Source organism: Lacerta agilis, chromosome 12 (assembly GCF_009819535.1).
Source record: "Lacerta agilis isolate rLacAgi1 chromosome 12, rLacAgi1.pri, whole genome shotgun sequence".
In the NCBI taxonomy this organism is placed as follows: Eukaryota; Metazoa; Chordata; class Lepidosauria; order Squamata; family Lacertidae; genus Lacerta; species Lacerta agilis.
Genome location: NC_046323.1, coordinates 4,896,088 through 4,920,669, shown reverse-complemented (window position 1 = coordinate 4,920,669; position 24,582 = coordinate 4,896,088). Strand labels below are relative to the sequence as shown.

Genomic DNA, 24,582 nt, shown 5'->3' with positions numbered 1-24,582 from the left:
CCTTAATACATAAAAGACAGACTCTCTCTCTCTCTCTCTCTCTCTCTCTATATATATATATACATACATACATACATACAGTATACCGGTATATATATAACCACTGTAATGGTAAGCACCATTTGAAAAGTTAGGTATCCCCTTTTCCCTCGCACAGTAAACCATGCCTCTTTCTAGGATGATGCTTGCTCCAGCATATGCAAGCTTCAGAACAACAGTTTTCATTCATATGCAAATGCAATAGTTAATTAACTGACTGATCCCAACATGATTCGCTAAAGCTGCAGGCAGGCAAGTAAACCTGCCTAGGATGACCCTGAACATTAGCTGGTGGCAGCCCTACTTTTATTCCCAGCTTCAAAATCAGGTGACTTGAACCAGCTGCTTCGTTTTAATTTCTGATGCATAAGATAGCTCTATGTCTGCATTTCTTTATTTCTTGAAGTTGGAATGGGGCTACGCAGAAGCTTCCAAACCCACTTACACTTTTCAGTGCAATGAGGGACAGGCCTTCCCCAGGGCTGTAATTAAAGGCCGGTTCTTAGATGGTGGAGCAAGGAAATCATACACAGACTATTTCTACATTTGATGTCTTTTTCTTTCCTTTATTTTAAAAAAAAGGAATTGCCACCACAAATTTTCTTTGAATTATTTAGCATTCTATCAGGAATGCAATAATGAGCAATCATATACTCTGTCGTGGCTTTTAAAACGAATAAGGTTCAACTTCCTGGTAGAGGTAAAGCTGTTAGCTATACAAAGTTCATTATCAACAATATCTTAACACCCATTGGGAATAAAAGATTGTCATACTCGTGTGCTTTGTTCACTATGTTATTTCCCTGACATGTCATTTTTTATTCTTAAGATTTCATGCCTGGCTTTCTTTTTAAATAGCAACAAAGGGCTGCAAGTCCACCATTAATGTCACCTTACTTAACAAGAGCTGTCCTATTTTAATTTCATTGCTTTTGACTTCCGAACAAGAAAAACATCTCAATGTAAACAACATTCTATTAATGAAAGAACTCTGAATAATTCTAAGTGGTTGTGTTTGGCATATGAGCACACAAGCCCTCCCATTAACAGTACACAGCCTTTTCTCTCTCTAACCTTTCCCTCAAGTGATTTATGAGATCTTGAATGGAACTGGAGTCACCTACATGCCTTATTATTTTTGCCACAAATTCTGAAAAGCTCCAAATCTGAATTCGAAGCTATTTCCCCCTGTATAGGCCAGCAGCACAGTAACAAAATCACGACAATCTGCCGTTTCTTTTGTTCTCAGAGCACTTGGATGTATTGTAAGACATCCCGGTCTTTTCTGAGCGGACTGGGAGTTGCTGCAGAGTGGCCCTCACCATCCCTCCAGAAACATCAAAAAATGTAGGCCAAGATCTTTCCCAACCCCATTCCTGGGAGTGGCAACGTGAGGTGGGGAGAAGACACATCCCTAACTCCTACGTGCAGCCAATGGCATAATCCCATGTTAGGCAACATGGTGCTTCCCAAATATTGTGGGCTACAACTCTCATCAAACCTGACTTTCTGAGGTGATGGGAAGCTGGAGCCCAACAACATCTGAGGGGCACCATACTGGCTACTCCCAAAATAATGCTTTGCCACTGGGAAACCTAAAGAGCTAATACGCAAAGCAAAAGGACACTGCTGCGAGACCCCTCAAAACATTATGTTTCCTATAGAACAAACAAAGAGATCTTGAAGGCAAACATATATTGGATCACCAACAGCAATTCCTTAGGGTATCATATGTTAGAGAGCAGTTGACTGTTCCGAGGATGAATTATAAAAACTTGGAATTTAAATGGATATAATTTTATCTATACTCCAAAGAGGCACCTCATAAGGTATGAGAACTTGCAACTTTCAAACAACTACCCATTTTCCTGTCTCTTTCTCACAGGAAAAAATGGTGGGCGCAAGCAGAAAATGAAGCTTAAGGGAAAGGGGAAAAGCCATGGGAATCAGCAGTATGCTAGCTTCTTAGGAGCCAATCCTTTCCAAATCCCCCAATACTTTTAAAAGGTTGTTGGGATTTAGCAAACGCACATCTATCTAATAAGCTTCCTGTCTCTTAAAGAGTTTGGCACAGCGTAGTCTTTTAACTCTGCTGAGCTCCTACAACAGGGAACATACCAAAGGTAATATGCCAAAGCAAGGAGGTGACTTCATGCAAGTAGTTCAGTGGTTCAGCAGCCAGTTTTCTTATCACAACACAACGAACTGCCCTGCAAGATCTCGCAAGTGTCTCCAGACAAGGCCGGCCCACCCATGTGGCAAGGTGAGGCGACTGCCTCAAGCGGCAGGATGCACAGCGGCAATGGATCAGGCCTCCAAGGATTGCTCCTTCCGCCACCACACACACATACACCCCGCCGTTCCCGATGCATATCTTTTATTCCTCCGCTGTTTCTGAGGCAGGTCTTCACTCACTCCTTCTTCCCTGGCAATCTGCATAAATCTGCGACCGCGCAAGCAAAATCTGCGTAAGTTGCGGCGCCGCTGTACTTTGCTTCTATGAATGTGAACAACCCGTTTCAAAGGGAGGGGATTTGTCCTATTGATTTCAACGAGACTTCAATGCAACTAACATTTCTTGAATTGCAGCGGGGCTCCGGTGGGGTGCGGGAAGAGCGTCCCGCACCCTGGGCTCCCCGGCTGTGCCCATTAGTGCTCTGAACCCTTCCCTCGCTCCCCCTGTAAAGGGGGAGTGGGGGTGAAGGGACAACGGAGCCGGGCTATAGGGGACATGCCCCAACCGGGACGCAAATGCGGCGGTCACCCCCGGGACGAGCGTCAAAGTTCTACCTGTGCTTAATGGAATTAAAGAACCCGGTGGTCGTGAGTATTCGAATGGCTTGATTTTATGTTTTTCGGACGACCCGGGGGGAAGAGGAAAGGAAGCCTGCCTCCCTCCCTTCGGGCGAAAGAAAATAACCAGTTTAAGTGACTGCTGCTACAGTAATGGATACAAAGTATTTGAACTTTGAAAAGTGAGACTGTTGAGATCTCCCTTTGGGGAGCAAGTCTGTAGAAAATATCTCCGTTTAAAGTTTTGGTCTTTGCGCTCTGGCTTCAGGAAAAATGGCGATGGAAAATTTGGATTGACGGGGGAAACAATTGTAACAAAGGGAGGAACATAGAGACAGGAACTGAAATTTGACACTCACCCCCTCCCCCAATATGTTGGACTTTGTGTTTGAACTTATCTTGAACTCTGAACTAACGGATGGAGAAAGGCTTACTGTCTTGGAGCTGGAACTGCTTAATCGGAAACTGAAAGTCTTGAGTGGGGTAATAAACAAAAAAAATCCATTTCCCACAGAGGAGGCTTTCCAAATGTTTTATTCAATGGAAGGAAACCTTGGCAAAGAGTTGAAAGGGATGCTTGAAGGATGGAGAGAGATGACAGGGCGACTCCGAGTAAATGATCCGTTCTTTGGGGGTGGCAGCCCCGGGACGGTAAGATTTGCTATATCCAGACCCCGAGGTGTGAGCTCGGGGGCAAGGGACAAGGAATTAAGATATTTACAAAAAGAAGAAGAACGCTACAAAGAAGCGGAGGAGCCGAAAGAGGAGGAGATGGGTACCCTGATGCTCGATGCAAGGATTGAGGTGAACTGTGCCTGGATCTGTGGACATATGGGAAAAGAGGACAATTGGAAGATTGGTTCCGGCGATAGACAGAGAAGGACAATGGACAGAGGGGGAGTGGGATAAAGTATTAAATGTAAAATTTAAATGGTTTGTCATGGTATTCTGAAATCGGAGGGCGAAGGTTGTTAGTTTTAAGTTTATTTTGAATAAGTAAGGAGATATTCGAGGTTTTATGTTATTAGCAGCAAGATAAAGGACAGAAGAAGTTAGTATAGATTTTTTGAGAATATTTTGTTAAGATTTATGTTAAAGTAAGAGGATTAAGATGATTGTTTTATTTCTAACTGAAGTTAATTTTTAGAGAAAAGTTGTTTAAAAAAAAGAAGATTATGGATTTAAAACCGAAGGTGAAAAGGCAGGGGAAGTCAACTGTCAAGATTCGGAAATAGATTTTTTTTTTTTTTACGTATGCAAACAAGAAGAAGAATCCTGGCAATATTTGTATTTGTTTTGTGTTTGTGGTTGTGGGTTTGGGTGTATGATTTGTTACGAAAAATGCCAATAAATTCTTCTTAAAAAAAAAAAATAACATTTCTTGAATTGCGCCCACAGAGTTAATAAGCAGAGTACCCTGGCAGATTATTTTCAAAAGCACGTAAACATTCCATTCTGTGGTCTAGTCGGCGTTTCGCTGCTTTGTCTTCTGTGCTACTGACAAAGACAACTGAAATGATGCCGTTAAGAGTAATAAACAGAAACATTTACACGGCCTGTCAAAACATGTGAAGTGATAAAGACTAACGCATATGAAAGTGCAACCCGAAGTAAAATATTTCTCCACCTAAATCAATAGAAGTAAACTTCCTTGCTATGTGGGGGCAGGGGGGAGCGAAGCATTATTTTTCTGAAAGCAATTAACTGGGTTCTTTATCATTCACCGTAATAACACCAACGGAGTCATTATAAGGCTTGCTTCCCTGTCAAATGTAAAACGGTATTTACAAAATGCGTCACCCATCAAATGTGCATGGGAACTTGTGAGAAAGGAGAGATTGAATATTGGTTGAAGCAGGGAAAAGTGTGGCAGTGGGTGGAGGGGTGGTTTAAAAGGACTTTCGAAGCATGACGCACTTTGTGGATAATCCCATCAAGGTAATAAGAAGCCTCAGATCAGCCTCAATAGTTCCTGTAGCATGAAATCCTTAAAAAGGTAAAGGACCGGCCTGACAGTTAAGTCCAGTCGCGAATGACTCTAGGTTTGTGGCGGTCATCTCGCTTTATTGGCCGAGGGAGCCGGCGATTGTCCGAAGACAGTTTTTCCACGTCGTGTGGCCAGCATGACTGAGCCGCTTCTGGTGAAACCAGAGCAGCACACGGAAACGCCGTTTACCTTCCCGCCGGAGTGGTACCTATTTATCTACTTGCACTTTGAAGTGCAAGTAGCTTTTGAACTGCTAGGTTGGCAGGAGCAGGGACCGAGCAACGGGAGCTCACCCCACCGCGGGGATTCGACCTTCCAATCGGCAAGCCCTAGGCTCAGTGGTTTAGACCAGTGTTCCCCAACCTTGGGCCTCCAGCTGTTTTTGGCTTACAACTCCCTTCATCCCTGACCACTGGCCTTGCTAGCTAGGGATGATGGGAGCTGTCATCCAAAAACAGCTGGAGGCCCAAGGTTGGGGAACACTGGTTTAGACCACAGCACCACCCGCTTACCAGTTGACAAACCAGTGTACCAGAAGCTGCCTTCTACTGAGGGGAGCCATTGGTCGATCTGGCTTAGCACTGCCTATGCTCACTGGCAGAGGCTCTCCAAGACTTCAAGAGGAGGACACTCCCAGCCCTACCTGAAGATACCAGGGGTTGACCCTGAGACCTTCTGTGCTGAAGCAGACACTCTACCGCCAAGTGATGGTCCTCCCTTCCCCCCCCCCCATGGGATTGGACAAATTTGTGGAGGCTATGTCTGTCATGACCCAAAAATAAAACCTCCATAGGTAGAGACAGGACACTTCTGGCCGGAGATGCTTTGCACACACATCGGGAGAGGGCCGCAGCTTTTCCGTCTTGCTCACAGAAGCATCCAGCTGCCCACTTCGAGACACAGCGTGCTGGGCTTAAGCGGACCTTGGGTGTGATCCTGCAGGGCTCTTCAGATGTTCTTAAACACTGAAACTTTAATATGGCTCTAAGTGCTACAAAAACCTCTGGGTTTTCAAGGTTGCAAAGAGGCAACCTGACTACTTTTAACTTTTTTTCTGCCATTCTGATTAAACAAAAAAAAATTCAAATTCTCAAAGCCATCAAATATTTAAAAATAGCCCTTGAAGGAGTGTGCAAACACATGTTAAAAAATTCCATAGCAAGGGGGTGGTTCTTAAATATTTCATGCTATTTTCTTAATTCCCCCATTTGAGAGAGGCCTTAGAAGAACAACATGCTGAAAAGATTTCAATTTCCTTCCACCCAAAGAACGCTTCAAAACATTATATATTTAAATTTGTTTTCCACACTCATGCATCACCACTAAACCATTAAATATTAAAAAACCAACCCTGCTTATAAAGCAGTCTGCATTTTCTCCTCTCCAAGGGAAGTGCAACACTTTTGTTGGCACAAGCCATTTCTTGTTACTGTACTTGCTCTAAATATGTATTTATTAAAAACACCAAGCAACAGGGCATGAATTCTCTCTACCCCGCCCCTTCCAAAAGCCTATTTTTGATTTGTTACTTAGCTAAATGTGTTTGTACAGCTCTCATATCTACAACGCTTTAATCTACAAGGATGTCAGTCGCAGCAATAATTATATTAATAAATTGTAGGCCATCTTAAGAAAAGATGAAGAGGCATTTGGAATTAATATGCTGTAAATCGCTTCCGCACCCTCCTTTGTCAGTGGAGTTAGCCAGGCTTTTCTTCTCCATTGCCTTTAAGTCATAATTTTCAACTCATTTGACACATTTCATCTCACTCAAAGCACTGAACCCTAATACAAGAGAACACCAGTATGTCAAATGCTCAGGATCCGAGAACACAGATCGGTTAATCTCAAGCAGGTGTCACCGGCGAAGATCCAGCCATGTTTGTGAGAGGGAAGGCGGGCGGGAGAGAAACATATCGAAATAATCAGCGTACGGTCAGGAGTCGTTGGGGATTCTGCAACGTTTTCAGAAGACCTGCCCTCCGTTTAAGTTAAGTTGCCTCCCCACTGTATTTCAGGCTGAAGCTTGGAGAATGGGAACTCTTTTGTTGAACAAAAATAGCCCTTTGCCCTTCCGTATCTCCCACTACTCTCGCCTTTCAAAGAATGCTTGAAACAAAAGTTGGATAAACAGTTATATTTGGGGAATGGTCATGAGCTACTCGACCCAGGTGGCGCTGTGGGTTAAACCATGCTCATCAGAAGGTTGGCGGTTCGAATCCCTGCCACGGGATGAGCTCCCGTTGCTCGGTCCCAGCTCCTGCCAACCTAGCAGTTCGAAAGCACGTCAAAGTGCAAGTAGATAAATAGGGACCGCTCCAGTGGGAAGGTAAACGGCGTTTCCGTGCGCTGCTCTGGTTCGCCAGAAGCGGGTTTGTCATGCTGGCCACATGACCCGGAAGCTGTCTGCGGACAAACGCCGGCTCCCTCGGCCTATAGAGCAAGATGAGTGCCGCAACCCCAGAGTCGGACACAACTGGACCTGATGGTCAGGGGTCCCTTTACCTTTACCTTTACATGAGCTACTCAGAACTAAGATGGCAATAGATACCTCATTTTTCGTCACCTACAGATTGATCTAGAACTTCAGAGGCACCTGAGGGCACACAGTGGTGCTGATGCCACGTTTGAGGGGATTCCAGGCACATGCCCTGTGTGCCCCATTCCCCACTTGCCAACTGCTTCTCCTGTTTCCCTCTCCCCTCATTTCCCATTTTTTACCCTACCAGGGCAGTGGAAAAGGAGTGTCTCTTTCTTTGTTTTCACCCCAAAAACCAAAGAACACAGGATTTGTTCCTTACCACAGGCAACCCAACCCTGTTGCCTTTACAAGGCAGCTGAGAAGGGTCCCTTTCCTTCTTCCAACCCCTTTTTCTTACCAAGGCTGTTGGACACACCAGTTCTAGCATAATCCTACCCCTGTCTACTCAGGAGGAAGTCCCACTGAGTTCTACAGAGCTTACTCCCAGGTTAACAGGCACCAGATCCAAGGGCAGCCAGCACAGCGGGGTGGCCCATAGCATCTGTCTGTCTGTGTATACATACACACACACACACAAAAACCATTCAAAGAGTTTCTCCTAGCAGTGGGTTTGGGGAAACAATTGTATAATTAGATTTTAAAAATAAAAAATAAAAGACTGCTATGTCAGCATCAGAACATGCGTTATGTTTTGCAAGCATGTTGACACCTTGTGCTGGACACTTTGATAAGTGCTGACAATGGTCTTTTTTAAAAAAAAGCCTACCGAAACATGTGACAATGCAAGACAAATACTATAAATATTTTTTCTTCAGCAGCAACTGCGTATGGCCTACAAGAGACATATTTTATGCCCCAGAATATGACTTTACATAAATTCTGCATTGTGTTTGTTCTCTAAGATTCCAGGAAATCACATGGAGAGGGGAAAAATCTTCCTCTTCTCTTTCAATCAATACAATCCCTTAAGAGACCAAGCTTCAGGACATTCACATAAAATATTTGCTTTATATATTTGCAGTAGATAAACTGAAGTAGCAAGGCAATCAATCAATTTTCAATTACTTTTGGCATCTCAATATGATAGGACACATACTAACTATCAACAACAGTGAAGCTAACGAACTGCTTCATGCCTATAGATGCCACAAGGACCCAAGGCATGCAGATGAGATGTGTTAATTGTGACTGTGGCTACAGCACCAAGTGTGGCCCTGAAAACAGCCATATTCCAAGGACAATGTGGGACCAAGCCACCAGCACCGACCACAATGCTTTGGTAACACATGAACTGGGCCTTAGTAGAGACGGTTGGGGGAACTGCTGGATGTTATTAGTTTTTCAGTGGCTGCCAGTCTGCCGTGCAGGAGACTCTCCTTGTATGCTGCATTGGATCTGAAGCCTGTTGTGTTGTGCTGCTTAAGTCCAGGACACACAGCTGGCAGTAAGTAGTACACTTGTCAAAAAAGGGGCTCAGAGGAGATCAACGAAATTCTGGATGTGGTGGGTTGTTCCAAATATAGCATGAGGCTGCAAAGAAGTAGTTGTACTTACGATGTCAAACTTCTGGGTGATATTCCCCTGGACATCGAGTAAATAAACTTTGCCGTAATGCGTTCCAAGTGCCAAAAACTGAAGAGAGGAAAAAAGAGCAGAAAAAGAAGATACTCAGTGAAAATTAAGACTTTCCATGATTTACGCACATTATTGTGCTGGTGCATGTCAAAAGTCATCTATTGATGACGAATGTTGGCCGGCAGTCTCCTCGTGCTGCCTCTTAGTCTATTGTGGCAAATCACAAAGGCAGTGTGGAGACAGGGGCTCATCCTGGCATATGCTGAAGGATAAAATGATAACATTTGAAGAACTATCACTTTCTGTATTGCCTTAGCTAGACCGAGGAGTTGAAACAAAATATTCCATGACCAGGGCCACCACCGATTTTTTTTAAAAGCCAGTTCCCGACTTCTGCCTCTTTGTTGCACCTTCCTTCATCATGAGGAAAGCAACAAGCCGGTGCTTGTTACATACGCATGTAAAAGTGGTACTGCTGCTAACCTACAGAGGAGGGGAAGTTATCCAAGACAACATGTCACAAGCAAGCTCGGAGGAGGAGGCAGCTTTGCCCCTGAGAAGTGGGAGTGAAAGAAGAAAGGGGAAAGTGGAGTGCAGAAGCCAGGACACTGGAGGAGGGAGAATGAAATGGGGGTTTTCTGTGTCACTGCCACCCCACCTGTCCAACTCTCATCTTTGAAAGGCACGTGGTTAGATAGCACAGATAAAGCTTTGTGCCACAAAAACAAGTCACTTTAAAAAAAAAAAACAACCGTATAAACAGAATTGCTTGCTTTTAAAACTTCCCCTCCATTTTAAACCACCCCTAAAGTCCCAACAAGCACAGAGGTTATCTCAACTATTTTTCCTGCATCCGGTTCTTAACCACATGGGGAGATATAATAATATTAATATAATGATAAACTTTTATTTACGGTATATCCCGCCCTCCCCGGCCAAAGTTGGGCTCAGGGCGGCTAACATCAAATATATAACATTAGTATAAAATCAAAACAATAATTAAATTACCTCCTGAAAACAGGTCAAAATCAAATTAAAGTCTAATTACCGGTAGATGGCTTTCCGCAGGGTTAGGATTGGGAACAGTAAGTGCTCATCGTCCCCACTGTTTACGCTGAACTTATATGGGCCTGTGAGAATGCTGGGGGGCCTCTTTCATATTAGTTCTTATAGAAAAAGAAAAGGGGAGTCAGGCTGAGCTCTGACCAAAGGCCTGGCAGAACAACTCCGTCTTGCAGGCCCTGCGGAAAGATGTCAAATCCTGCAGGGCCCTGATATCTTGTGGCAGAGTGTTCCACCAGGCCGGGGCCAAGGCCAAAAAGGCCCTGGCCCTGGTGGAGGCCAGCCTAATCTCTCTGAGGCCCAGGATTTCCAAGGTGTTATTATTTGCAGACCGTAAGGTCCTCCGTGGGGCGTACCAGGAGAGGCGGTCCCATAGGTACGAGGGTCCTAGAAGAGTTTGGATTGGATTTGATATCCCGCTTTTCACTACCCGAAGGAGTCTCAAAGCGGCTAACATTCTCCTTTCCCTTCCTCCCCACAACAAACACTCTGTGAGGTGAGCGGGGCTGAGAGACTTCAGAGAAGTGTGACTAGCCCAAGGTCACCCAGCAGCTGCATGTGGAGGAGCGGGGACGCAAACCCGGTTCCCCAGATTACGAGTCTACCGCTCTTAACCACTACACCACACTGGCTTTAAAGATTAAAACCAGCACCTTAAACCTGATCCTGTACTCCACCGGGAGCCAGTGCAGCTGGTATAGCACTGGATGAATGTGATCCCGTGGCGAAGACCCCGTAAGAAGTCTCGCCGTGGCATTCTGCACCCGCTGGAGTTTCTGGGTCAGTTTCAAGGGCAGCCCCACGTAGAGTGAGTTACAATAATCAAGCCTGGAGGTGACCGTCGCATGGATCACTGTGGCAAGATCAGGGCGGGAGACGTAAGGGACCAATTGCACATATGAGCAAGTTAGCACAGAATCATGGCATGCATTCCTTGAAAAGGTGGGTCTCTCTCTCTCTCTCTCTCTCTCTCTCTCTCTCTCTTTCTCTCTTTCTTTCTCTCTCTCTCTCTGACAGATCAGTCCCCGTTTAATATACAAAGAAGATGGCAATGCAAATGACCCAGCCTGCTCTGGTCCTGCGGTCAAACCTTTCAGCCATAAAAACAGGTTGGAAACCAACATTAAGTGTGTGCAGTGAGCATAGAGCACATGTGCTGCATGAGCACATAGAATATCCCCCCCCCCAAAAAAAAAACCACAAAATAAGTGCTCTACTTGCTATTTCATAATATAACAAAAACCCAGGCAGGGTTATTATTTATATATTTAGATTCTAAACAGAGATCTAGTTTATGCTACCGAATTCTGAGAACTAAAAACAAATTAACCAACAAAATGTTTGGTGCTCCTTTATAAAGATGAGGATGCATTCCCACCCCCACCACACACACACCTTTTCTTTAGCATTACTCAAGTGGTCAGACTCCTAAATTCTCTGTATTTCATTGCATGTGAGCATGCTTCATTGCAGCCTATAATGAAATGCTCAAATTTACAGGCACTACTAAGTGTGTCAGTCAAGCAGCACAATCTTTTTTTTTAAAAAAAAAAATAACCTTACAGAAAGTCAAGGTTCAAAAGGATTTATCAAAATGGAATTGCTTAAAATGAAATTTCAGTTCAGGCACTTAAAATATGAAGCCACATTAAAGAGAAGTCAAAAAAGAGGGGGGGGAGAGAGAGAGAGGAGAGAAGGGGTTCATTAGAAATTCATCCCCTGCAATGCCTTTCACTCCTGCAAGGTTGCCTTTTTACAGGAAGAAAAAAGTCCCCCGGGTAAAAAAATCAATACTAGTTAATAAAACATCAGGTGTGCAGACATAACTAGGTATGACTATTCCATTGCACAGGGCTGCTTGAATGCACCAGGTGCCATGACGATTAGTCATCCAATGCAGACAGCGAGTCCAGTGAAAATATGTTTTAGCATTGCAAGGAAAAAAATAATAATTCTGGAGGGAAATTAGTCTGAATATATGCCACTCTTCGGTACTCCAAACAAAGCCAAATGGTTCTAATCAAAATGTACATCTATCATACAGGCTACGTTTTTATTTATGATGGCTCTTTCATAGCGTTTGATTTCTCTATTTTTTTAAGGGATACACATGCACACACACACCACCCTCAGTTTTTAGCCTCAGCATTGTAAGAGACCAATTCCTAAAAGACACCTAGACTTCAGCTTCTAACATTATTGATCCTGCTCATAAATAGTGTAGTTTGCTAGAAAACCAAAAGTGCTCAGTTACTTAAAATAACTCTGCTGCTGTGTTGTTCTTTGTGACGCTATAATTAGGGTAGAACTTGGACAGCTCCAAATATAGAAAATACTTAATAGTGTTGCCCAATAAATTTACTTCTTCTGTTTTTTCTTTTTAAAGGAAACGCCATAGTTCCAGATTAAAATTGTCAGCTGTCAGATCACAGAAACTTTCAAAGATCAGTTTTTGCTGAACCTTTGGTGATCCATAATCTCATTAAGCACTGGGCACTTCCTGTTACAAGGAACCTTCTATGACCCGGGGCATGCTGTGTTTGTGCAACAAGGCATCTCTGCAAAATAACATAAAATCAGAATGGGAAGGGACCATGAGGGTCATTTAGTCCAGCCCCCTGTATTCCCCCCCCCTTTTTAAAAAAAGGAAGGGAACAGAAGCGGGAAGGGGTGGAGGAAGAGATGGGGGCTTTTGGACCATATCCCTTTGTGTCATTATTGTGTGACAGGATGAAAAACAGTTTATTTCTTATTACAAGTAGAAAGGGAACCAGTCAAAGCTCAGTAGGCTTTAGATCTTTTCGCTCATAGAATCGTAGAATTACATGAGACGGCTGTCTTATGTAACATATCCAAAACCTTAATATAAGAAGGATCAACGTGTATTGGCCAAGGGTATAGAATTCTAATCTCAAGGCGAGGTGGGTGCCTTAAAGGGATTTGGGGCTTGCTCAAGTTGAACAAGGAGATGTATGAAGCTATACAGTGGTACCTCTAGTTAAGTACTTAAGTCGTTCTGGAGGTCCGTTCTTAAGCTGAAACAGTTCTTAACCTGAAGCACCACTTTAGCTAATGGGGCCTCCCGCTGCCGCTGCGCCGCCAGAGCACGATTTCTGTTCTTATCCTGAAGCAAAGTTCTTAACCTGAAGCGTTATTTCTGGCTTAGCGGAGTATGTAACCTGAAGCGTATATAACCCAAGGTACCACTGTACGCAAGAGAAAAACTTATATCCCTAAGCTTAAACTGAACTGTTCAACTAAACTTATCCTGCCCAGGTAAGTAGACCAATCATCGGTTATTTGCAGAGGTAAACCCTGCAAGATAACCATGGTACCAACTTAGGGGATATGTGACATAAGGCAACATTGCATGTCCAAGGTAATGGAAGTCTAAGTTCAGATGCCTGTTAACACTAATATATAGTCACATCCTTGTACATATATAAAAAACAACAACCCTTAGCTCATATTCCTTACATTATATCTCTCTTTCCCCATTACCTCTAACTGAACTGGGGTGCACTTGACCCCAGGAATATAATGTAAGGTTTTCAAGCATGGGTGAGTGGTGGGTGACTTGAAGAAAAATTGTAAATGCAAATAATTTATCCCAGCACGGGGCTGAGTGGAGGTCATGTTTATTCACCGAGCACTTGACAAAAATGTCAAGAAAAGTGATTGGATAATAGGTGGCTGTAGGAGATTTGCCAAGTAAAGAATTTAAATCGAAAACCACCTCCCCTGTCCTCCACTTCTTCAGGAAGTGGCAGCTAACACAGAACTCCTCCAGGGACAAATTGGGCGGCGTGCAAAGAGCTCACAGTAGTCAGAACTCACTGAGTGAATCTCTAAGCAAATAATTACCTATACCCTCATACTTGCCATGAAACAAATTATCAGCAACTGGAAGCATCTCTACAGTGTTTGTTACCACAATGTAGAGCTTCTGGTATCATCTATACCCAAATCTCAACTGTTTTGTTGAAGACGGCACATATCTACATTTAAAAAATATTACACACTCATGTGCATTAAAAACAAACAAACTCTTACCTTCTCATGCACCATCATGCAACTGGCGACGTCCTTTTGAAGAATTTCCGTAACACCGTTAGAAAGCCTTTCATACTTCAGTTTGGGCTCTTCTTCACTGTCATCTTCCTGGATTAATAAATTTTAAGAGAAAAGAGGGATGCTAGTGTTCCTCAGGTTTACATACTCCTACTCTCCCCACCCCACCCCAAAATAAAAACACTGCATAGCAACAGCCATAGATGGTTCCCCATGAACTCTAACCACTAAGAAATGGAAGCCAAAATACCAACTTGCAACTTTGAAATTCCTGGCACCCAAATTCTGACTGCATTTTTTTCTTTTCATCAACATGTTAGTAGCTGTAACTCAGGAAATGCTCAATAATTTCTTTAAAGCAGGAGGGGAGAATTCACAAGTGTACTTGACAAAATAAAAGAAAGCCCAATATTCTAATTACTACACAAAATACATCACATATTTACTTATTTTCAAAATTTGTGTACTTCTTAACTGTTGAAACTTCCAAGAGGCTTACACAGAACAGAACATATAGTGTACATTAAAATTATCAATGAAAAGTCAGAAGTTAAAAACAAGTTGACTAAAAAAAAAAAAAATCCACCCTGTTTTGGGTGGTGGTGGGGAGAACACACTCTCTAAACTTCAAGAAACGGCTCATAAGCAAAAAGTCACTTGCAGTTGTACTCTAAATCCTGAACATTAGGCAAGCAGCTCCTGTTTGGCACTTAGGTGCCCACTTAAAACTTTTTACCCAGGTTTTCTCTATGGAGTGATCCAGCTACGTTGATGCACCAATCTGATCCACCGATTTATGACACATTCTGTCTCTGTTATATCAATGTATTTTCATTGTTGACTTTTACGCCACGATATTTTAAAAATGTTGTTGGTATAGAAATTATTACAAATAAATAACATAAAAACAGTGTCGAAACAATCCGTTGTGCACCTCGAAATGGAAACCCTATGGGTTTTAGAAAACATCAAAAAGGATGTTTCTGAAGCTTAGGAAACATACATTTTTTCAGTGTCGTTTCTTTCCATTTGTATCCTACCCACTCCCTCTTGCCAAAGGAAGCCACAGTTTCTTTAAAAGAGTATTCCCAACACATTATTTTTCCGTGTGCATAGTGCTATTACAAAGAATGAAAGGATGGCTCTCTACCACAAGGGGCTTGCAATCTAGAAGAAGTGGAAGGAAACGAAGGCTGGAGCAAAGAGGGGGAGAATGTGCAATGATTGACGTTACATCTACTTAGGCTTACAAGAATTACAGATATAAAGAAGTAGAAATTACATATTACTTGACGATAGGAAAAGTCAGCCACAGAGTGGGAGCCTCACAACATTCCCAGTTAGAGTAGACCACTAGAGGAAAGAGGGTTTCTGACCTTGAAATCTTGGGCAGAATCAAAACACTATTTCAGTCACTTGAGCCTATTCTTTGTATCCACCATTGGCTAACTGACGGTGCTAACCAGACGTGGACAATGTGCAGGTAGCTTTGCAGGCTGCTCAGAGGATGCTCAACCACACACCCGCCCTCGTTGTTCTGTACTGACAACTGCATTCCTGCGACCCACCAAACAGCGGGTTGTCTGTCAGCTGGGAAGCAAGGGCAGGTGCACAATGCAGCTGTCAATATTCTTTCCCACACCCTTACCCCCTACCCACCTAGCTAGCAATGCAAAGAGCCAATGGATGTGCACATCCCTCTGTTGTTCCCACAAGTGCCCATTAGCTGGGTAGTAGGGAGCAGGGAGGTGCTATGGGACCAGGAGGAAAGGTTTAAAACTCCCTATCACCTTCCGCTAAACTGGGGGTGAGGGAGTGTGTACATGTGTGTACACGTGAGAACAGTGTTAGAAACTCAGATATATAAGCTAGGCACCAAATGGCTCCTTAAACCAGGGATACAGTCGCCAAAACGGAATTTTTCAATGCGGCTTCCAACAGAACGTTAAAATACAATAATCTTCTTGTTGTTGCCTCTCGCAGTTTGGCCAAACTCATGTTAGTAGCTTCGAGAACACTGTCCAACCATCTCATCCTCTGTCGTCCCCTTCTCCTTGTGCCCTCCATCTTTCCCAACATCAGGGTCTTTTCTAGGGAGCCTTCTCTTCTCATGAGGTGGCCAAAGTACTGGAGCCTCAACTTCAGGATCTGTCCTTCTAGTGAGCACTCAGGGCTGATTTCTTTAAGAATGGATAGGTTTGATCTTCTTGCAGTCCATGGGACTCTCAAGAGTCTCCTCCAGCACCATAATTCAAAAGCATCAATTCTTCGGCGATCAGCCTTCTTGATGGTCCCGCTCTCACTTCCGTACGTTACTACTGGGAAAACCGTAGCTTTAACTATACGGACCTTTGTCGGCAAGGTGATGTCTTTGCTTTTTAAGATGCTGTCTAGGTTTGTCATTGCTTTTCTCCCAAGAAGCAGGCGTCTTCTAATTTCGTGACTGCTGTCACCATCTGCAGTGATCATGGAACCCAATAATCTACTAAACATTAAACATTAAAAGCTTCCCTAAAGAGGGCTGCTTTCACATGTCTTCTAAAAGTCTGGCAGTTGTTTTTTTCTTTGACATCTGGTGGGAGGGTGTTCCACAGGGCGGGTGCCGCTACCGAGAAGGCCCTCTGCCTGGTTCCCTGTAGCTTTGCTTCTTGCAGTGAGGGAACCGCCCAAAGCCCTTGGCGCTGGATCTCAGTGTCCGGGCTGAACGATGGGGGTAGAGGTCTTTCAATATGTGTTGCTAGTGCGTGAAAACAGCCAAGATGCAAGGATCCTCAGGCACGCACCTCCAGGTGGTGGAGATGTCAGGCACCAACTTGGCGCCCAGGCATCTTCACTTGGTCACAAAGTGGCCAATAGCCAGGTGCAAAATTTCACCTGCCACCTGCCAAACTTTGAACACCGCGTGAGAGTGAGTGGGCAGAAGGCTGTATGTGTCTATGATTGAGACTGGGGTGTGCTTGTGGCTGTGTTTGTATATAAGGAAGGGGGAGGGTGCTTTATTTGCATGCTGCCCCCCAGAGCCATAAAATGTTGGCATCCCTGGTGTAAATGAAAGATTTGAATGCAGGTTTTCCTAGGTTGCATCAGCTTCCTAGAGGTGGAAATACTCAAGATTAAGGAAAGACAACTAACCCACCAATAAAATCCCAACGTTGAAGTAGTCAGAAAGCCAAGCGATTCAAGAATGACTCCAAGAACAAAACTTCCACGTGTCTTACCTCTGAGGCAGGTAACATCTGAACACATCCATCCTTCAAGTATAGCTTATATCGGCCAGCCCCATAGATATTTGAGCTTCGTAAGACTCCCAAAGCTCACACCACTATGATCACCCCCCAAAAAAACGTCCTGAGAATCATTATGGGCAGGTGTAGGGCTTTTTAGTCCTATTGGGTGAATTTATACATGCCCGACTCTCGTTGTTTTGCGGCTTTGAAGTGTTTTGGTCAGGGGTCCACATATTTTGAATGGCTTGGTGGTCAGCCATCATTGCAGTCACCAGTGACACACACCCCCGAAGTGGGTAGATCTAAGGCCCTGGGGCCGGATCCAGCCCAACCGCCTTCTAAATCCGGCCCATAGATGGTCCAGGAATCAGAGTGTTTTTACATGAGCAGAATGTGTCCTTTTATTTAAAATGCATCTCTGGGTTATTTGTGGGGCATAATTTGTTCATTTTTTTTTCCAAAATATAGTCCGGCCCCCCACAAGGTCTGAGGGACAGTGGACTGGCCCCCTGCTGAAAAAGTCTGCTGACCCCTGATCTAATGCATCCAATCCGGTGCCCTCCATATGTCTTGCACTTTAACTTCCATTAGTCCTAGACTGCATGGCCAATGGTCAGGGAAGACATCACTGAGACTATATAACATAGAGAGGGAACCAAGTTGGAGAAGGATGGTGTAATCTCAGAGATTTCATGCTGTGCTTTGGAAGTAGATTCAGTGGCGCAGCATCAGGGGAGCTTTGATTTGGCAAGTGATGACAAAAAATACCCACTTACTTAGAATTTGTTTAAACCCCCCCCCCTCCACCAGCAACCCTCTCTCCTTATTCCAACTTTTTCTGTATCTTCCTGAACTCCCACAACTGACAAATACTATCATATGGTTCACAAACCAGCAACCAATCACTTCAATGCCTTTAAAAGGGGTAAATAACTCAAGAGACCTGCCGGCAATCCAGTATGATTTAAACACTTTTTGGTCCCCTTCCCATGTTGCATTTTTAAAATTCCTCCCGCCAGCTTCTCTGAATCCAACCCAATGTGTGAAGTAGCCCTTTCACTGTATGTTCATAACACTGTTGTTTTTTTCATATCTAAGATTTTAAAAAACACCTCAGGAATCCTTCCACAATAGGTTTTTGAGAGTTTTATAATAGGCTATCAATTCCTTATATTGGGAGGCAACTGAGAAGCAGGTACCTTCTTAATATGACCACATTTGCAGGATTTAAGTGGCGCCATATCTTGGTTTACACACCAAGTGAGATAGCTCACAATTTCACTAAGCCATTGAAATAGTATCCTCACAAAACCACAAAGCACAAGCTAGAGTAGAAAGGCCTAAATTTCAACTTTCTTCTTCACCTACAACAGCCAGGGACTTTGGTGTTAAGTTTTTATGACAGAATTTTTTATAAAAAGGGATTAATATAGGGATGTCAACAATCAACGACACAGTTGTCGAAAACAATGTGTCAAGATGTCCAGCAAGATGCAATTTTTATTCAGTAAATCCAACACTGAACAAAGTTGTTACCAGTCAGGCAGACTCAATGTCAAATTAGAGTGCAGGGCATAATCAGACAAATTACCTGTGCTTCTTCATTCTTGACAGATGCAAAACAGTTAAAATCAAAAAAGTTAGCGCAGTCTGTCACATCTACGTTATGTGACAATTAACATATAATTGCATTTACGTACGTTTTTATTATGAATAAGTCACTTGCAATGTACAAATGATCTGCACACTCTGGGGATAAACATGCAGAGTTAAAAGTGAATTCTAGGCATCAAAGTCATTATAATAAAATCCAACATGTCGCTGAAGTCTGGACATCAAATGTGCAACCAAAGTGAAAAGTTAATTCTAGTCTCTCAAGTATTTTGCATAAAAGCATTCATCCACGGACCATTAGATAAAGTTACTGTAAATAAGTTTTGCCTGTCTTATTTATGAGTGAAAACTAAGTAATTCCTCCTGTGCATGCATAGACAAAAAAACATATACTTTCAAAAACTCAGCTCACTGAAGCATTCTGCCAGGCTTCAAGAAAAAACATGAATAAAGCGAGAAACTTCAAATATTGCGCACACTGATGTACCCATTTCATGATTTTCTGACAGGTATCTCTTATGTTAAATAAAAGTCAAGCTAAAGGTGAATTTGAGAGGCTTTTTCCTTGCTGTAAACAAACAAAATGAAAAACTATTTATAAAATACAAGATTACTCCATCTCTAAAGACTATAAATCACCTTCTAAATAAAGAGACGGAAAGCATCAACAGCAATTGATGAATCAGAGTTTAACATTATATATATATATATCCATCTCTCTCTCTCTCTTAGGAGAAGCTTTTATGCAGCATGAACTTCTAAAGGTAAACACACGGCAGCGTAAATAAAAAGCAAATCAATAATTTTTGTTAAATTTTAATAATCCTGCAAACCTACAAATAAAACCATCATCAGCCTGAGTTGAGATGACAGTTAGCTGCGTTTCTATGACAACCTGGTTGAACAGTACAAGTCTTGACTTGCAGCAAAGCTTAAGATATGAACAGAGTGACATTTACTCCATACAGGAAAACTCACAGCTTTCTTCTTTAAAAAAAAAAAAAATCAATTTCACAACTAACATGGATTTTTACTAAGTATATGGCACTTTTAATTAAAGGCAAAGTCCTGTATACTATCCTAAAGGATTCTCAAGTCATTTGGAAAAATAATAATATCACTGTCGCTTGCACTGTTTTGACATTTCCGTCTGTTCTCCCCACACATTTCTATTGAAGAGAAAATACACTCAATTTTAAGACGTATGAAATAGTTGTGATCTATCCCTCAGCTATTGGTGTCGCATTTTACCAAGTCAAAATATTAACATTTTATACACACATAATACTAGGACCACAGACTTATTTCACTTCCTGCAGCTTCCAACATAATCAAGAGATATTTTTCACTTTAAACGGCAGACATGTTCTACCCACAATGTATAACAAAACACTGCTCAAAATCACACACACCCCTTTTAAAGTTGCCTTTTCTTTGCATCCGAGAAACTACAACCGCAGTCCAGTACAGAATTCAATCACAGCCAAGAAATATGAGCAACAAAATGAACAAGCTTACTGAAATTAACCTATTGCATACGTATATGCGTGTTGGATTGTGGCCTACACATAAATGGTGTTTCTATGTGCAGGTGTGCAGTTCAGAACTTGAAAGAAAACTTTAAACCGCACTCGCAGAAAAATGTGAGGTTCAGCCTATAGTTGGGATTTTAAAGAAAACAAGCATAGAACTCAGCTATTGCATCACTAATTGCCAATTTGTCACAGTAATCAATTCAAAATCATTTCCCAAATGTTCCCTATTTACCTTCTCGCTTTGCATCTGAAAGTACAGGAACGGCCAAGTTATCACCCAGCAAGAACCTCAGTTTTCTGTGGGCAGTTTCTGCTAAAAGCTCCACACATAACACTAATGCAATTAAGTAATGAGATCAGAAAACTGTTTAGGGCTGTATCGTTCATTAAGACCAAACTCCTCTGAGCAAATCAATGGCATGCTTCTCTTTTTCTTCTTGTAATCATGTGGGATGTAAAAAGGACAGGAGCAGTCAAACACAACTTTTGCTAGAGTAGACATAAAGGTTGTCTCAGTCCTCCAGCCGGAACTGCCTGCCTTCCTGGACTGAGACAAAACTTCCTTGTATGTCACTTGAGATGGGTGCGGCCTCTCCTTGAAGAAGCACAGGCCGGGCCTCCATTTTGTCTCTTCAGTCTTCTCTCTCTCATTGCCATCTTAACAGCAGCATTACTAAGATGCACCCTTGGCTCTAGGCCAAGAGAAGAAAAGGGGGACTTTCTCCCATAAGGAGATAGTCACCACATGTATACTGTTTAGTAACTTTTAAGTCTGCCTCTGGGATCCTTTGTGTGAACAGATGATTTCTTGTGAGTAAACTGAAGACTGTGTAGTGTCTTATTAAAAGAGGGATTAAAAGGGGAAGGCAACAGGACAATATTTCTAATGACTCTAGCGAGTCTGTGCAAGCTATCCGCTGTGAGTGTGCTAAAAAGGGAATGTTAACTCTGCAGATATTATAGAACTTGTAAACACAAGTTGGGACAGGATATCTTAAACAATATATCCTCCCCCACATCCCTTAACATTCCCACAAATCAAACTACAGGTTGGTCTACATTAGCCTTCCCCAACCTGGTGCCCTCCAAATGCTTGGGACTACAACTCCCATCAGCTCCACCCAGCATGGCTGTGCTGGAGAGCACTGGGGGCTAGTAAAAGCTGTTCAACTGTGGAACGGTCTCCCTTGGGAGGTTGTGGACTCTCCTTCCTTGGAGGTTTTTAAGCAGAGGTTGGACGGCCATACGTCATGGATGCTTTAGCTGAGATTCCTGCATCGAAAGGGGGCTAGAGGACCCTTGGGTCCCTCCCAACTCTAGGATTCTAAGATACTTTATTCAACTTTAACCGATCCTTATCTCACTTACCCGCGCAACAACCCAGGAAGGCTAAATAAGGCGAAGTATTGTGTCAATTTTACTTATGACGACAGCAATCTCTTAAACCACGGTTAGAAGACTGGGAGTGGGCTTGGGAGTTTCACTCTGCGTCTCCTGAGTGAATTTCCCCATTCTGCCATTACTCTCATCAATGGAGCATCTAACTCCCCAGTTTCTCTGCCTAAGCCTGATGCATGTAGTTAACATCAATGCTCACATATGCTCAGCTGCTGTTGATGGGATTCATGACTAGAAGAAGGAAGGCCTGGGTGAGAGAGTCTGCGATTCCAAAACCTGCCCCGAATCTTTCCGTGCCAATTATACATCAGCCCGCAAAAGTAATTACTACTGAACCATTCTAACTTTGGTTCTTCAAAGGGAAGGCTGCAGTGGAATTCTTCATGGTGGAAAGAAAACGGGCTCTTAATGGATCTTATCAGTACATACACACACGTATTATTATTATTATTATTATTATTATTATTATGCACCCCCTCAGCTCAGCACCCTGTGTAGGGGAACTGCCTACGCCTAAATCTGGCACTGACCACAGACCAAGGGTTGCCAGCACAGCGCCCATGGGCACACATACAGGTGAAGTTCGAAAAATCAGAATATCATGGAAAGGTTCATTTCTTTCAGTAATTCAACTTAAAAGGTGAAACTAATATATGAGAAAGACTCATGACATGCAAAGCGAGATACGTCAAGCCTTTATTTGTTATAATTGTGATGATTATGGCGTACAGCTGATGAGAACCCCAAATTAACAATCTCAACTTTGGGGTTTTCATCAGCTGTACGCCATAATCATCACAATTATAACAAACAAAGGCTTGGCATATCTCGCTTTGCATGTCATGAGTCTATCTCATATATTAAACCCCAGTAGCTAATGAAAACAATTGCTTACATAAATGGGACTTTTCCACGATATTCTAATTTTTCGAGTTTCACCTGTAAGCCCAGAGACCTTTCCTGGTGCCCACGGAGGAGTCTTCCTTTTGATGAAATTAATCTTGAAAGAGGTCTTCCATCATAGAATGGGCTGCAGCCTGCAGTGTGTCCTTGATTTGTGGTGTGCTGCCCAAAATAGTTTCTCTGGTTGTCAAAGGTGACCGTGGGCCCAAAAAGGTTAACAACTCCTGCGCTAGGCCTTGTTAAGTCCCCCACCCGGCTACAAACGCCGAGAATATTATTTGATATAGAATCTCTATGATTCCCAGTTCTGTTGTGAAGGGGGGGGGGAGAAAGCCCTTAGCAACATGGGACCCGTTTACCCACGAGATCGCCTTGCCCCACATGTGTCCAAGCAACCACTTCAATCAGTGAAACTGGTGCTACTGGAGGTGCCACAGAATACCCCTTCTACATTTGTAAGAACTCCATTGTTTAGTGTGGCAGCGCCTGCCCTTTGGAACTCCCCGCCTCTTGAGATCAAGCAGGCGCCTTCACTGCACTCTTTCCAGCGCCTGCTAAAAACATCCCTGTTTAGATAAGCCTACCCAGATGCTTAGAAAGCTGAGGTAATTTTAATCTCTTAGTATTTTAACTTTTGTATGTTCTAAATTAGGGTAGTAATTCTTTTTTAAAAAAACTTTTTGTAAGCAGCTTTGAGGTTTGTTTAACAATCAAGCGGTGTATAAATTATACAAAATAAATCGGAGAAAAAGAAATATGAATTTAGAAAGAACCCCTCCGCAATGTTTTTGTGAGGGCCCAGAATTGCCAACCGACTATAAAGCTTTCAGTTGACTTATCAGGCTTTTACCCACTTAACTAATTAAATGAAAGCAACTGAGTATATTAATAAAAAAAAAAAGATTTAAGTGGTTCAGAGGTATTGGAAGTCTGAGATTACTCACAATAAGTAAAAGCCACTGTTAAAGGCCACCTTTAATATTTATTTTTCATCTATTTCAAAATATGAAATAATATTATTATCCCACTCTTTCTCTGAGGAGCTCAGTGACATTTACATGCCCCCCCCTGGTTTCATCCCCACAAAAAGGCTATGAGGCAACTTAGACTGAGAGGTAGGAAATGGCACCTGATTATCTATCCTCTCTGGGCTTTGTGGTCAGGAATTTGAGCCTCGGTTTCCAGTCTGAGCCACTGTGCCACACAGGCTTTCAGCAGAGACAACTCCATATTACAATAGGGCGTAGAAGATTCAGATTTAAAAGGCTTGTTGACACTGATTCTGAATTATTGCTGTCAGCTGCAGTGCCTGTGGCTTTTGCTGCTAGGGCACTGGCACTGCAAAATGGAATAAAAGCCCCTCTTTTTTTCCAACAGACTTAGAACACTGAGAAGGTAGCTGAAACCTTGAAGATCTCAGCTGCACCTATCGATTGGGGGACAAATATGCATCTGTGAATAAAACGTTAGCTGATTAAGCTGCCCATCTTGGCGGTGAATCCTGGATGACCTGCTCTCAGCCCTGCAGGCCCTTTCCCACCTGGCCTGGGAGAGCAAGGCCCTTGCGGACTGACTCCAGCTACAAAAGCTGAGGCTGTAGAAGCCAGAGAGCATCTTGGCTGACCCACGTCATGGAGCCTGAGCTGCCGCTCACTATGAACCATCATTGGCGGCATTTATGTTCCATGCTCATGACAACATTTTATTCTCTTGCTAATTACGCTGTTTTAAATGTGCATTTTAGATTTGACTTCCTTTAGCAAAGCTTTCTCTTGAAATGTTTAAGATGTACATATATTTAAAAAAATTGTTAACTTTGCTGTGTTAGAAGTGCATTCTGTGGTTGACCTCCTTTGTAATGTTTTATTTCGAAATTTTAACATAATATTTTAGTTT

At 42.8% G+C, this 24,582-nt stretch overlaps 1 protein-coding gene across 1 annotated transcript in view; it reads right to left on the bottom strand.

Annotated features, from left to right (window-relative positions):
• Positions 1-24,582, bottom strand: part of VPS41 (VPS41 subunit of HOPS complex) — a 113,638-nt gene that overhangs the window by 70,543 nt on the left and 18,513 nt on the right. Inside the window, exons 3-4 of the mRNA XM_033165151.1 lie at positions 13,992-14,099; positions 8,856-8,933 (exon numbers count right to left, since the gene is read on the bottom strand). Of these exons, the coding sequence (XP_033021042.1) occupies positions 8,856-8,933; positions 13,992-14,099 (186 nt within the window). The remainder of the gene's footprint in view (positions 1-8,855; positions 8,934-13,991; positions 14,100-24,582) is intronic.